The sequence below is a fragment of the Micrasema longulum genome, unplaced genomic scaffold, assembly GCF_059751315.1.
Source record: "Micrasema longulum isolate JH-2025_06_02 unplaced genomic scaffold, ASM5975131v1 h1tg000668l, whole genome shotgun sequence".
NCBI lineage: Eukaryota > Metazoa > Arthropoda > Insecta > Trichoptera > Brachycentridae > Micrasema > Micrasema longulum.
This window is the reverse complement of record NW_028277864.1, coordinates 339015-354803: the sequence shown is the minus strand read 5'-3', so window position 1 is coordinate 354803 and position 15789 is coordinate 339015. Positions and strand designations below refer to the sequence as shown.

Below are 15789 nucleotides of genomic sequence, written 5' to 3'. Positions count from 1 at the left end.
AGACTATAATATTGTCGATCAGTAAAAGAACAATAAAATAATATAATAAGGAAGTTCAGTTCTTTATTATTGATCTATTTATTCTTGGTCAAACAAAAAAGTTGATTGACTATCTCATTTCAAATGGTAAATGATGCAATGTTCATGATTTCTAAATTTTCTTTGAACTGTGCCTTTCCCTATTCTATCTTGAATAAAAGTATCTTTTATTTTCACATTTTATTTATAAACTGAAGACGAAATATTCTATTTTTTGTTTATCTAACAATGTAATAAGTTCCGGCAATCAGTTCCGGAAGTTACCTCTAGTTTTAATCAATTCAAATGCTCTACTTAGAAATGTAAGAAAATAAAAGAAATTGGTTATGTTGTCGATGTTGTCAACTGAAACTTGTGACATTAACATTCTTTCAAAAATATTACGCTTGAAATATTAAAAAAACTTATTGCATAGTATTAAGATTATCATTTTGCACGCGAAATAAAACAAAACGAACAAAAACCAAAAGGTACGGAAAGAAGTAAATGATTTTGCTTTTAATTTGTAGCAAATACGTTTAAATCACTATGTACCTTAAATTAAATGTTTGAAAGTAATTTTTAAAGATTATTTCAATGTACATATGTTGTTTTAAAGATATTCCCAAAAAATCGATTACTTTAGCGATTATTTTCATCGGTGTGCAAAATGTTTCGAGTGACCTATTTTACTGGCCTCTATTTTAAAAGTTCCGTTATTCGCGGGCAAGCTTATTGAATTGACACCACGTTATTTCATTTAAATTAAAAAATAAATAAAATTAACGTGCGGTGGCATATGGAAGAATTCTTCCATCGATTAAAATAAAGAGGGTAAGATTCTGATTCCATTTCATCATTTTATTATTATCACTTTCACAGTAATTATTAAAAATTACGAAAAAATCTAGAAAGATGACTATTTTACTAGAAATGTCTAAAATCAAACGTGGGCCAATTGCGTTGAGCCAAGTCGGGTAATGTGGACCAATGAGATTACTGTTTTCGAAACGTCATCGCTAAATGAACCAATGACATTACTCCACGAAGCGCACTAGCGCTAAATAATGACCGGCGGTCGCGGCTAGCACCTCAGTCTTCATTCAATAGTCAGAAAATAAGCAATCGTGTCGGATAGTGATACGGAATTATATACATTTGCGACTTTCTCAAATATTCTCAGGTAAATGTCAGACTATTACGATCCCACATCATCTGCCCTTATTTCAGCAAAGTAATTGTGTATTTTGAATTGGATTGTGCGAAATATTTAGATTTTTTGACAGCGTGGTTCAGTGGGCAGCTCGCCGGATTTACCGGAGTGCCATGTCATCGAATTACTACTCGTACTAACGCACTTTTATTCGCAAATCGGTCTAGTTTTCTTTGTAATGTGCGGTAAATTCGTTGTTTCGATTCACGGCTCGGCGAAATAAGTACAGTTCCATTTATAAACCCGATAGAAATTGTATACGTCATCAACGCTGACTGTGAATTTTTTTACTCTGCGGTGTAAGGACGCGCCTTATTGAAGGGTCATTGTGTGTTTGTTGCAGGGAATATACATTTTCTATAGAGGGATATTGAATTGATCCAAAATGAGATTGTGCATTCTGGGAGCGCTCTGCCTGCTGGCAGCGGTGGCAGTATTTGCCGACGACAAGAAAGAAAAGGATAAAGACATCGGAACTGTCGTGGGAATCGATCTCGGAACAACTTATTCATGGTGAGTGCCGCTTGACTGTATCATTAACCCCTTTCTACCGATCCTTTAAGTCAAGGTTTGGTCAATTTCCATACAAGGTTAAACTTAACGGTACACGCGTACCTAACTACGTTACCTATTGTACTGTGCGTATCGAACGCGTGGAACACGATCCGACTTCACGTCAAATAAATCCTGTTATACTTTACATTTATTGGAACAGAAAGAGAGGAATACGAAAGTATTTGTATTTACAGGGTTTATGACCTGTCATTCACTGGTTTAAGTGACCACTTTGCACACTGTGTGACATTCATTATCCTGTCTATATTTAAACATACACATTTTCTCAATGAGGAAGTTCAGTGTCTTTTTTTTATTTTTTATTTGTTAATAGACTTAAACTAAGCCAAACATTTTTTTTTACATATTGTATTATCAGCGCTATGATTTTTAAAGTTTCGTATTTCTAAAATAACTCTGCGTGAGACATCAGAGATTGTTCACTGTTAGTTTTTCCCATTGGTCCGTTTATGGTAAGCTAATCGGATATCCTTCATAGCTGTCACATCATTGGTTGGTTCATATGAACCAGTGACGTCAATCAAAGTAGTGCGTTTTTTTTATTTTTTCGTACATTTTCAATAAATTTTGCCGTATGATTTAATGCTCTAATTTTTACCGAGCGCAAGAAAATATTTTTTGTATCCATTTTCCTGTAAGGCTGAAGTTCCTCATTCGTCCATCTATTGACTTTTATAAAGAGCTGAAACCTTTATTGAAGCGGGTGATATTCATCCGACTGAATTATTTCACCTACTAGGCAACACCAGAAAACACCTTTTAATTTTGTCGGCCTCGTGGTGTAATGGTCAGCGCGTTTGCCTATCATTCATGGATCTCGGATTCGATTCCCTACATGCTTGATATGAAATATTCATTAATAAGGGTGTTTTATCACTAGAATATTTTGTGTCCCTGGACTGGTACCTGAGACTGATCATCACCTTCATGTAACAAAATAAAAAAATGATACTCATCAATCCGTGCACAACCCGTGCACAACCTTCACTATTCATTTCTTAATAGCAATTTAAAAGAAAATAATAATGTTCCACAAAGTTAGCACTTCAAACATAAAAAAATATTTTTTTAGTGTTGGAGTTTACAAGAATGGACGTGTGGAGATCATTGCCAACGATCAGGGTAACAGAATCACTCCTTCCTACGTGGCCTTCACCGCCGAGGGTGAGCGTCTGATTGGAGATGCGGCCAAGAATCAGCTGACCACCAATCCAGAGAACACTGTGTTCGACGCCAAGCGACTTATCGGTAGGGAGTGGTCTGACTCCGCTGTCCAACATGACGTCAAGTTCTTCCCGTTCAAGGTAATTTGTCATTATTGTTAATTACGGAGATGATTATATTTTTTAGTATTGTAGATTAATCATTATTATTTTTATAATAAATATATACAATTTATGTTTTTTTTTATTAATAAATATGAGAAGTATTAGATCAAAGTGTATTTACTCCATATATCCAAATAATTTGGTTTTAACCTGTTGCACCACCACTAATAAAGATGACATAATTTGTTCATACAACACACTATTTAATTTTGACACATTTTTTTATTATAATAAAATAAGACTAAATTCATATTTTGTAATAAATAATGTGAAATAAATTGTGATTATTACATTTTATTATGAAATCAGTAACCTAAATGTATTTATTTATGTCATTTTTATGAATAAAGTTATTGTCATTCAGTTTTAATGTAAAAAAAAATATTTCAAAGACAAACCGGCGAATCGCTGGCTTTGGAGGTCAGTGACAAATTGACTTTTACAATTGGCTTTGTGTTGCAATGGGTTAAGCAAATTATTCAAAAATAAATTATTCTTTCTATATGTATCCCAAGAACACCGAATCAAACTGTATTTTAATAAATATCGAAGAATAGTAGTAAATCCAGTCATAATGGCACTTAAAAACGTATTTAATTTTGTGTTTCAACCTTTATCTTAAAAGTGATATGCACGGAGTTAATATACTTGGATCTGTTGCTAAATTGCAAAATTAAAGTATTTTGGGGAACACAAATACTTTTTTTTTTAAATTATGGAAAAGAAATGGTATCTAAAACATATAATTTTGTGTGTTTTATTAAAATATATTTCTTTCTCTTTTAGGTTGTTGAAAAGAATAGCAAACCTCATGTGGAAGTAGCCACAAGCCAGGGAGACAAGATCTTCGCCCCTGAGGAAATCTCCGCCATGGTTCTCGGCAAGATGAAGGAAACCGCAGAGGCCTACCTCGGCAAGAAGGTCACTCACGCCGTGGTCACCGTGCCCGCCTACTTCAACGATGCCCAGCGACAAGCCACTAAGGACGCAGGAGTCATCGCCGGCCTCAACGTCATGAGAATCATCAACGAGCCCACGGCGGCGGCCATCGCTTACGGCCTTGACAAGAAAGACGGAGAAAAGAACGTTCTCGTGTTCGATCTCGGTGGCGGAACTTTCGATGTCTCTCTCCTCACTATTGATAACGGCGTTTTCGAGGTCGTAGCTACCAACGGTGACACCCATCTCGGAGGCGAGGACTTCGATCAGAGGGTCATGGACCACTTCATCAAGCTGTACAAGAAGAAGAAGGGCAAGGACATCAGGAAGGACAACCGCGCCGTGCAGAAGTTGAGGAGAGAGGTGGAGAAGGCCAAGAGGGCTCTGTCGGCCAGTCACCAAGTCAGGATTGAGATTGAATCCTTCTTCGAGGGAGACGACTTCTCAGAAACTCTCACCCGAGCCAAGTTCGAGGAGCTGAACTTGGATCTCTTCCGGTCTACCATGAAGCCTGTGCAGAAGGTAGATATTTTTTAAATCTATATACAGATTCATATTTTTTTACATGCAATAGTGGTAATATTAAAAATGCAGTAGTTTTATTTATTTATTTATATATATGCCCAATGGGCATTTTTAAGCACATGTTTATGCATAGAAAACTATTATAAAAAAATAGAAAGACTCAATGGTATATAGTAGATTTTGTGGGAGTGGAAGTGGAGTGGTATATAGTTTTGTAAGTTATAATTGTAGTTAGCAAATACATATATATTACAAAAACAAAAAAACATATCCCTAACTCTATATGAGGCCAAGAGCCCTGTGTTGACTTGGGATTCAGCATAATAGAAAGTAGAAGCATGTACGTTATTAAATAATAGCAAAAATTAAAATTTAAAATGATTATACAAACATATATTTCAATAATCATCTGGACAATACGCTTATTAGTATATAAATGTATGCAATATCTCGCAGCAGTCTCCCGAAACGGTCTCTCATCATAGACGATCACTGAGACGAAGATTACATTATCAAAGAGCTCAATATTTATCGAAATCTGGTCATTGATCGTATTTAGCAGCAAGTAGTATAGGAAAGCTTTGATTGTATCTAGCTGTTTTATCGATTGGAATTACCATATTTCCACCGCAACTCTCTCGAAGTCAGGGACATTTATGCTATTTAAATGTCTAACCAAATAATACTGTAAACATCAAATAAATGTATCTAATCTCGCCAGGTGTTGGAAGATGCCGACATGAACAAGAAGGACGTAGATGAGATCGTTCTGGTGGGAGGCTCTACTCGTATCCCCAAAGTACAGCAGTTGGTTAAGGAACTGTTTGGAGGAAAGGAACCTTCTCGAGGTATTAACCCCGACGAAGCTGTCGCTTACGGAGCTGCAGTCCAGGCTGGAGTACTCAGCGGTAAGTTGACATATTTGTAAAGCCTATGATCCTTAACCTATCTGAATTTTTTTGCTGTTCTTGCACGGCGTCCGGAAGTGAAGAGCCGTCACAAGGAGTGCGTGGCTTTCTTCACAAATTTCATTAGGAAATTAATCAGAAAGTTCTATTCACAAACCGGAATCTGAATTGTCAGATGAAATGTACAATGGGGAAATATCACATACTACGAATACCGATGAAAATGTATGAAATGGATTCTGAATAATTAATTGTATTTTCAAAATTGTTCCGAAATGTTTTCATACATAAAAGTAAAAAATATATATTTTTTAAATACGTTGCTAGAAAAACGCGACGTGTTTGGCCTTGGTTGTTGTGACGTTAAGATTCATGATAATGTTCTAAACAAATTTCAATGGCCAGGAACAAATAAACATGAATCGTGTAGTATTAGGGGCGTGGCCAATGGAATGACCGTTTTTGCGGGAATTCAAAATTACAAATTCAAAAATATTTTTTATGCTACTAATAATTAGCAAAAAAAAATTTTTTTTACTGGACAGTATTTCATAGACCTGTATTACTTTAAAAATGTAAAAAAAAGTGGTATTTCTCTATTGTGTGCACCCACTTTTAAATGATTTTTTTTACTTAAATTTCTTTATGACACCAATACTTTTAACAAGGGGCTATGTTTTCAGGCTAAGATTAGTTTTATATATGTTTTTCCTTTGAGAAATACTAGAGTTTTTCATCAAATCACACGCTATTAATGAATTATTATTATGTACGCATTATGTCAAATGAGTTTCAAAACCTGCTCTGGATTTTAAAAAAAAGAATGGTGTCGTTTATAAATGTTTTAGAAAACCCACAAAATAACATGTTTGTGAGTCACATATCCTGCTCCACTGTGTTGAAATACATAAAAAATTTCTGAGTTGCTAAATCCGCTTTGACTCATATTTTTACTGTGATACATATGTTGTAAAACAATATTGTTTTCATGAATTTCTCAACTCTTCGCAGGGCTAAAGTCCCACAAAATTAAATAATTTTGTGATTGTAAAATTATCAATAAATGCATAGTGCAAGCACGTGTGTGAATCGGCTGCAGGTTCACTGTAATTTATGGCGAGTATGAATATACGATTTATCCCACAGGTGAACAGGACACAGACGCCATCGTACTGCTGGACGTGAACCCCCTGACCATGGGTATCGAGACCGTGGGAGGAGTGATGACCAAGCTGATTCCCCGTAACACCGTCATTCCCACCAAGAAGTCGCAGATCTTCTCCACCGCTAGTGACAACCAGCACACCGTCACCATCCAGGTACAGATAAACTCCCATACATATATATGAGCGCATTAACCCTTGGGAAGCGGCTGTAACATATGTTGCTATCCTACGTTCCATACTAGATTTCCTTCCGTTCAACGCGAACGTAAACAATGTTGTTATGCTGGCGTTCGGCGGTCGATAAAATCTTTAGCTTGATCCCTATGACGTTCCCACTCAGATAAGTGTATAGGATATTTCATGCTACTAATGCCATCTACGGTTTACCAACGAAAATTATATGTTTGTTTACTAAAAATCCAGATCTAAGAGATCACTTATTCGGGTCGCGAACCTAAGAAAACAGCTAATTAGTTTGAAATTCTGGCGGGTACAATTCGACCAATAGTGTCTCGCCGGGCTCTTCCCAGTAACTACGTCAGTGTAGCATAGTGCGCGGATAGAATATGCACAGCGGCGAATATTTTGATTTGCAATCTGTATACTTTCGAATTTGTGTAGGTCCCTAATTAAATTTAGTTAAATAAGTGACATTACAAATAATTTTATCATACTATTGTGTAGTGGTGGGTGTTTTTTGAAACAAACATTTCTTCATAATAATAAAAATACGTGTGTACTTTTATTCCATTTTTATTTATAATTTTTACCAGTGACCGGGTTTTGTCGTGACCGACATCGTCAAACTGATGGGAAACTATTTTTTTTTCTATGTTATATGCAAGTGCAAGCAGGAAAATTTGTGTTCGAAAAACTTTTGTTGGTGAACCGTTTTAAAAATTACGTTTTTATTAGTAAACAAAAAACGAAGTTTTAATAATTGTTAAATACATTTAGAGTATCGAAATTACGAACGATTGGTTAATTTAAAATTATATTTTTTCAATATTGTATTTATAATGACGTCACAAAATTTGGTTGACGAAGAAATTGCCGAAATAATTGGAGAATTGGACTCCGATTACGAAATATTTTCTGAGGATGACACAGAGGTAGGTGATCTTGATTCCGATATGGAAACAGAATCTGTTGAGGACCGTGTCGAAGAGAGGGGACAGTTAAATTCATGGAAATCTGGACCTTATATTCCCATAATACATGAATTTGATGATTTCCAATCGGGTATTACTGTCAACAGCCTCTCCAGTAATTCAATTGAATGTGATTTTTTTGAACATTTTTTAAACATTCAGATAATGAGCACTATAGTTTCAGAAATCAATAAATTTTATGTATATACATATACAAGGAAAGAACAAGGGCCAAGTTCTCGCACACACAAATGGAAAGATATCACTGTTCCCGAATTATATCGTTTTTACGCACTGTCTATGGTGATGGCGAAATGTAAGCATTTATCTATTAAACAATACTGGCGTACCGATGACTTGTATTTTTATCCAATTTTCGGAAAAACAATGCCAAGGGATCGGTATCAGTTAATTTTACAAATGTTGCATTTCTCTGATCCAAATAGTCCCCCGTCTTCCGACAGATTAAACAAACTTAGGATATTAATAGACCATACGAGAAAAATGTTCAAAGAGACAATGGTTCCACACGAAAATTTATGCATAGATGAAAGCATGATAGCATTCAAAGGAAGATTATTGTTTAAGCAATATATTCCGTCAAAACGACACCGGTTTGGAATTAAATTATTTGTGTTGTGCGATGTGACAACCGGATATATTTTAGATTTTATCATCTACTGTGGAGAAGGAACGGACATAGTAGATGATCAAAATTTTGGAGTATCCGGAGCTGTAGTCACAACACTTTTAAAAGATTATATTGGAAAAGGGCACAAATTATGGTGTGATAATTGGTATTCAAGTCCGGTATTATTTAAATATCTTCATGCAAATAAAACTAATGCGTGTGGGACCGTAAGAAAAAATCGAAAAGGCTTACCACAATTTAGAAAATTGAAAAAAGGGGAAGTAGAAGCTTAAAATGATACTCCATTATTAGCCCTAAAATGGTGTGACAAGAGAGAGGTCCATATGTTGACAACAATGCACGATGACTCCATGGAGCCAACTGGAAAACTACATTATCGCACAGATGAGCCCATAATTAAACCGAAATGCATAATTAATTATAATAAATGTATGGGAACAGTGGATAAAGCTGATATGATGCTTAGTAACGTAACATGCATGAGGAAATCTTTAAAATGGTACAAAAAGGTATCATTTCATTTTATAGATTTGTATTTATTAAATTCTTTTTATTTATTTAAATCAGTAACCGGCAAAACAATATCATTTCCAGATTTTCAAGAAAATGTTACAACGCAACTATTAGCGAAATATAAAATACCAATTATAAGGACACCACATCCCACAGTTTCGACAAGCCGGACTCCACACAGAATTTTTCCAAGGGATATAATGGATCACATTCCCGAGTTGATTCCGCCGAACCCTAAAAAAAAAACGCCGCGAAGACGTTGTCATGTTTGTGCGAACACAAAATTAAAACCAAAAAAAACAAAATTAACTCGATACTTTTGCTCTCCATGTAATGTAGGATTATGTCTTAAACCCTGTTACAAAATATACCACACGTGTGCGAAATTTTAATTCCGTTCCATCAATAAACATCAATTTCACCCCATAAAATGTTATTATTAATTGTTAAGAACATGTCAAGTGTCGAAAACCATAAAATAATCAGTAAAACCGTTTTAATAAAAGCTTTCCAAGTGTCCTAGTACAAACGAAAAATACGTTTTGTTAAGTGGCGCAGTGTTCCAATATCACTGCTGTCCGGTATCATATGACATTCAAGATGGCGGTACAGTTTCAAGTAGTAAGTGATTTACTATGAATATTTTTTGTTCGCGTTATCTTCCTTAATTATGGGACTGTAATGTTTATTTTAGTTCTCCAAAATGTTCTTTAAACAGTTTAGGTCTTCTCAAGTTTGGTAATTAATTTATAAGTGCCTTATTCATAACATAATCATGAAGATAAATATTCAATCAAAAGTGGCCGCGTGAATGGTTTGGTGAGAGATTACAAGACCGTCGCCCCACAAAGGTTAAAAGAGCGCAAACTTAGACATTTTCATTGAAGGAGTTATTGAGATATTTTTGAAAAAAAGAATTGTGTGATTTTAAATTATGCTTCACTAGCTCAATGGAGAATGCTAAGTTTGCGGTGTAAAGTAGTAAAATTGAAACCTATTTTTTGCAAGATTTAGAGACGGTTTTGAATTGCGCTATTATTTAGGTAGGTGGGTTTTTATGTATCTTGGCATCAATAACTAATTTTTCGGTTTTTGGTGGAGATTTCTAAGTTTGCTTCTAATATCCTCGTATGTATACACCAGACTTCCATTTTACATGCGTGTAATGGCGTGTATGTATAATTACATATTTTAAAAATATGTAATCAATAATGGTGGTTTTCAGAATTTACATTTTGAAAGTATTTAAAATCCGATGTGAGTGGTGATGTTTTTATTTTTTTTAAATATATTATCTCAACCATTTGGAGTGGTGATGTTTTTTTTTCCAATGTATTGATGCTGATAAAAAAATATCTGTAAAGAGCAGGTATTTACACTCTGAATATTTTTTACAGTTTTAAACATATTTTAATAAAAAATTTGCACGCAAATACATATTTAATTTACCATTTATACATATAAGTGTTTTTGCGAATAAGTGAATGAACAATTTAGAACGAAACATATTTTTTCTTACAAGTAAAATCTAACTTTGAATAGAAATTTTATGTATAGTTTTTTACAAATTTTTTTTTGTCAATTTATTGAATTACATGTATTTGTACTTGTACTATACTAACTACTGTGGATGTACTTGTACTATGGAAACAAAATAACTTTCTTAATGAGGTACATTTTTTATAAAATAAATTCTTACACATGTGTAGATTGTAAACTTACCCCATTTATACATATCCATTGAATACCTTTATTGCATTTCAAACAAACCAAGTTAGACCACTTTATCGGTCCTCCAAATTTAACGTCATCTTCACAGATTCCAAGACTTGGGGTTTCAAATGGTTTAGCTCTGGATATTGAATCTTTTAAAGCAAACCATTATTTTTCTATTGTTTCCATTATTATTGAAGTGAATTGCAAAAATTGATGTATAGAAATGACAAATGATCAGTTTCCACATAACAATTTTCATTTTTAAAACCATCTATTTCATCAGAAGTCGTTGTAATTTTTCTGGGCCTTAAATTGCACAAACACTTGAATTAAAATGAAAAAATCATACTTTGACATTAACTTTGTATTTTCTAACGAGAAACACACCGCTGTCAACCGCCAACCGTATGACAGTTTGAGATATCAAAGTTTGCACGAGTGCTCGTGCAAACTTTACGTGAGATACGGTGGCGCTCGCCACACAAAGAGCGCTGTCGTGCTCCTCAGCACTCCAATGGTAACATTTTATTGCGTTTTGTATTCAAGAAGCATGTTTAGAGTAGTTTCCGGTAAAGGTGTACCTAATTTGGTTGTAACGTTTCCCTACAGGTGTACGAAGGAGAACGTCCCATGACCAAGGACAACCACTTGTTGGGCAAGTTCGACCTTACCGGCATCCCTCCCGCACCTCGAGGCATCCCACAGATTGAAGTCACCTTTGAGATTGACGCCAACGGCATCCTCCAGGTAATTTACTTTCAATGTTGGACATGTTTAATTCAATAAGTAAAAATTAAATATTTTTCTTCCAATTGATTAAACATAACTTAAAATATCCTTTATTCCTTAGTATTCAATAGAATTATTTCATCAAAAAGTCAATCTTTCAGCAAACATAAGACAGTCAATTATTGATTCATAAAATATATTGTTAACTGAATGAACTGTCATTATTAAATTAATAAAGAATACGGTTTTAAGTGTGAAAAAGAACCAGAACCCTGGACGAGCGTTTTTAACTCAATGGCTACTCTCCGGTAAACATTCTAGAAAAGGAAATTGCGTGGATACAAGTCCGCTTTGTAGTGTAGCCTACCATTCTTGAAATCCCGGGTTTGATTCCTGGCAGGGTAGTCGAGAAATATTAGTTTTAAAGTATTATAACTGCGATATTTCAATGTTCTTGGACTGGCACTCGAAGCGTAAGACCAGTCACCTTACCTTCCGTAGTACAAAAATGATCTAGATACGCTGCAATCGGACTGCCAATGCAGTGCTCTATGCACCACTAGGTGTGGATAGGGAAATAATGATTATCATTGATAAAATTAAGAAACGGCTCTATAATATCGCGGTAACTTCAAAATCGTAATTTGTGAGTTACCCACAAAAATCCTGTTTTTTAATCCTCCACAAATGCTGCAAACAGATAAGTCATGCATTTAAATCATCATAATCAGATTTTAACGAATCACGACTCGCCAATTTGTAGCATTTATGGAGGAAGATACAAATATTTGTTTTTAACGGGTAACTGACTAAGTGAACGTAAAATAGTTTTTTGATATAAGGTGTAAATAAATAAATAAATACCTCAAAAATGCTGATTTTGATGTTACCTAGTTTTAGTAATGACTCCATGATATATGGTAAATTTGTTTATTTATTTTATTTTCACGTTGCATTATTACTCTTCCATTTGTTTCGTCAAAGTAATATTGTTCGAATGTTTCAGGTGTCCGCTGAAGACAAGGGAACCGGCAACCGTGAAAAGATCGTCATCACCAATGACCAGAACCGCCTGACTCCGGACGACATCGAGCGCATGATCAAGGATGCGGAGAGATTCTCCGAGGATGACAAGAAGCTCAAGGAGCGAGTTGAAGCCAGAAACGAACTGGAAAGCTACGCCTACTCACTAAAGAACCAGCTTCAGGATAAGGACAAGCTTGGTTCAAAGGTAGTTATAAATCTTACTTAATTGACTAGGAACATTTACAACAGTTCATTAGCCAGCCAGACGTATTCATACTACAAGATTATGAAAAAACAACTATTTTAATAAAATTAATATTTGAATCACTAACTTTGAGATTTTTCGTGTTAATAAACTATGTATTGGCTTTGTGTAAAATCACTAAAATAAATTTAATGTGCCAATCGGTTTCAGAACACGACTGTTCCTCGTTCAGTTATGTGTGTGAAGTTGAACCAGAACCCTGGACGAGTGTTTTCAACTCGATGACTACTCTAGTAAATTAGATTGATTTTGTAAGAAAACCATGAATAAATTAATATTTCCATTAAAGTTTTTGTACCGCTAGGCTAAGGCAGCAGGTTGGGAAATTTTAGGCAATTTTTAGAAACTCATTTATACCGCTGTCATGTCGATAATTTTAATAACTCCTCGTGTCCTAGTGTTCCATCGAGCTTCTAACAGATGTCTCCGAGTGTACAAAATCTAAAATCGTTAGAAATACTTGACCTCGACAAAGTACGACTCGTACAAAGGCACTCGGTTTTTGTTTGGCTGGACATCCGAGCACGGAAACAGAGAGCGCATCAAGGCGCTAATAATATTTAATCTGCATGCTCACGCACTACGGCATTGCATAGCTACTAGATAACGACATGGCTACTAGATAACGTTTTTAGGAAACCATGGTTTAACAGGTTACCAATGCTAATTAGTGGTCAATGCATAAAACACCCAGACTCAAGAAAAATTGCATTTTATTACCGTGATCTCACTGGGAATCATTAACATTTTGTTATATCGCTAGGCACCTATTTTTAAGTGTCAGGGGAAGATTCTTCAAGTACAGGGTTACAGAAGTGTATTTTCTTTATGAATCGGTTATTGATTCATTTGTTTATTTATAAACCCTTTCTATCTTTTGGCGGACTCGATATAACATATTGGTTTTTCCCCAGCCCGCTTGGCAGCATCCGACTGCAGATGAAATGTAAAAATTACTCAGAATCATATCTTCGTAGATCCCTGAGTAGTGATTGTACCTCGTGCCAATATGTACATTATTACCTACCTTATTCTGCGATTGGCGCAACCATATTCTGTTTATTATTTTTTATCTTTTAGTAAATATATGTATGGTAATGCTTTTCATGTACGTACTTATCCGACGTTAAGAAATCACACTTATTTTTCCTATCATTTAGATTCATAAAATACTTTTGGTAATGTGCAATTTTTGTAGGAATTATTTTAAAAGTAGCCCGTGTCTCTTATTTTTGGTACCCAGAAGTACATTTTTACTAAAGCGGTGTTTTAGTTGTGAATCATCAATACAAATTATTTTGGTATTTAGAGTGTAAAAGGCTTTATAAAGAATATATTTCTTGTTTCCAGGTAACCGATGATGAAAAGAACAAGATGGAAGAAGCCATCGATGCATCCATCAAGTGGCTGGAAGACAACCAGGATACAGATGCCGAGGAATACAAAAAACAGAAGAAGCAGCTAGAGGAAGTAGTTCAGCCCATAATCTCCAAGCTCTACGCCGGTCAGGGAGGACCCCCTCCCCAGTCCGGCTCTGACGAAGACGACGACATGAAAGACGAACTTTAAATAGATATTGATATATCTTCGGATGTTAAAACCATCCTCTTGTCTCTGGTAAATTTAAGGCCTACCTCGCACAAGACGTTCTCACTTGTTTTGTTATACAATGCAAGATCAGACGCCATTGTCGGGTGTCTCTTAACTGTCCGAGACATTTGGAATCGCGTAAAAAGACTTAAATCCGAGAAAGTGTGGTGAGGACAATTTAAGTGCACCGTGAGTCATCAATCATCGTCGAACGCGTGCCCACTAGCCCCTTATAGCGTACAATATTTATTCCTTCATTTCTCATTCATTTACCTGTTTATAAAATCTTCCCGATGATCATCAAGGCCCTCTAAATAAAACAATGGCTGTGCATTTAATTTTTAACCTTTAAATGGCGTTGGTAATTCCTTGTAATTCAATTATCTCCCTGATCGTACCAAATAATATCCAGTCATTTGCGGTGGAGTACATAAAGTCAGAGAATGCCGGTCAGAATAAAGCGTGGTAGATACATTCAGAAGTTTTCTTCGACAAAAGATATTCTGAACCCAAGAACTTACCGCACTTGATTTAAACCATTTTGAATGTCTTGCAAACTCGGTACTAATAACCGTAACGACCGCAAACTCTGGCTTTATGATCTCTACAAGTCCTATATTAACCTTGTAAAGCGACATTAGCTTACGTTGAAACGATCGCGCTCCATCGCCGATTTTCAGTGAAGTTTATCTTATTAGAAGACAATTTGAATCTAGATACAAGTAATTAAATTTTTACAAAAGAGATTATGCGAATGCGCGATGTATGAAAGAAGTATTTATTTATTACCCTTTGTTTTATCCGTACTACAGATTTGTAGTTATTTAAAAAGTAAAACCATTGCGGAAATGAAATATTGGCAGAAATATCTTATTATAGTAATTATTTATATATTTGAGAAGATCTACGATAAGTTCAAGTTTTCTTTTCCGCAATGTGTTTTCTTTTCCATCACCGTCAAATTGTTGATCCGATTATTTTTCCAAATTGTTATATTTTTGATTGTGTGAGACATCTCGGGATGGATGGATGGCAGTGGCCGTTGGCTGTCGCTAGCAATTTCTTGTGGAGAAAAATTTCAATTACTGAGACTGCCCACTTAGAATATTTTTTATGTATTTGTATAAGCCTAGGTAATTACATTATTATGTCCAATTATGATGTCGATGAGAGAAAATTATTGAAAAATAAACATTTTTTTGTCACGACAATACATTGTTTCAATTTTCGCTATGATTTTTTTTAAGAACGGTTGTTTGACAGTTCTACTCGAGGACGTGTCGACTGAAATGTCAATTTTGTAAATGGAATTTTAATGTGGCAAAATATTATAACGGCTTGTATATAAGAAACGCAGATGTGTTCTACTTTTACAATCTGCCGTAAAAGTTCACGGAGAAAAAACACAGATAATGGAAATAATACAAATGGATTATGAACCTGTTGGAGTATTTTGGAAGTCAGATGGCAGGAG

General features: G+C 35.0%; 1 protein-coding gene across 1 annotated transcript; it reads left to right on the top strand.

The window, feature by feature from the left end:
• Positions 1-1112: 1112 nt before the first annotated feature.
• On the top strand, positions 1113-15526 carry Hsc70-3 (heat shock protein 70 cognate 3). Its single transcript, XM_088229419.1, has 9 exons — positions 1113-1201; positions 1575-1744; positions 2880-3111; positions 3922-4596; positions 5321-5507; positions 6654-6826; positions 11315-11452; positions 12441-12665; positions 14076-15526. Exons 2-9 carry the CDS (start codon positions 1617-1619, stop codon positions 14292-14294), a joined length of 1977 nt encoding a protein of 658 aa, XP_088085545.1. The 5' UTR covers positions 1113-1201; positions 1575-1616; the 3' UTR covers positions 14295-15526.
• Positions 15527-15789: the final 263 nt, after the last annotated feature.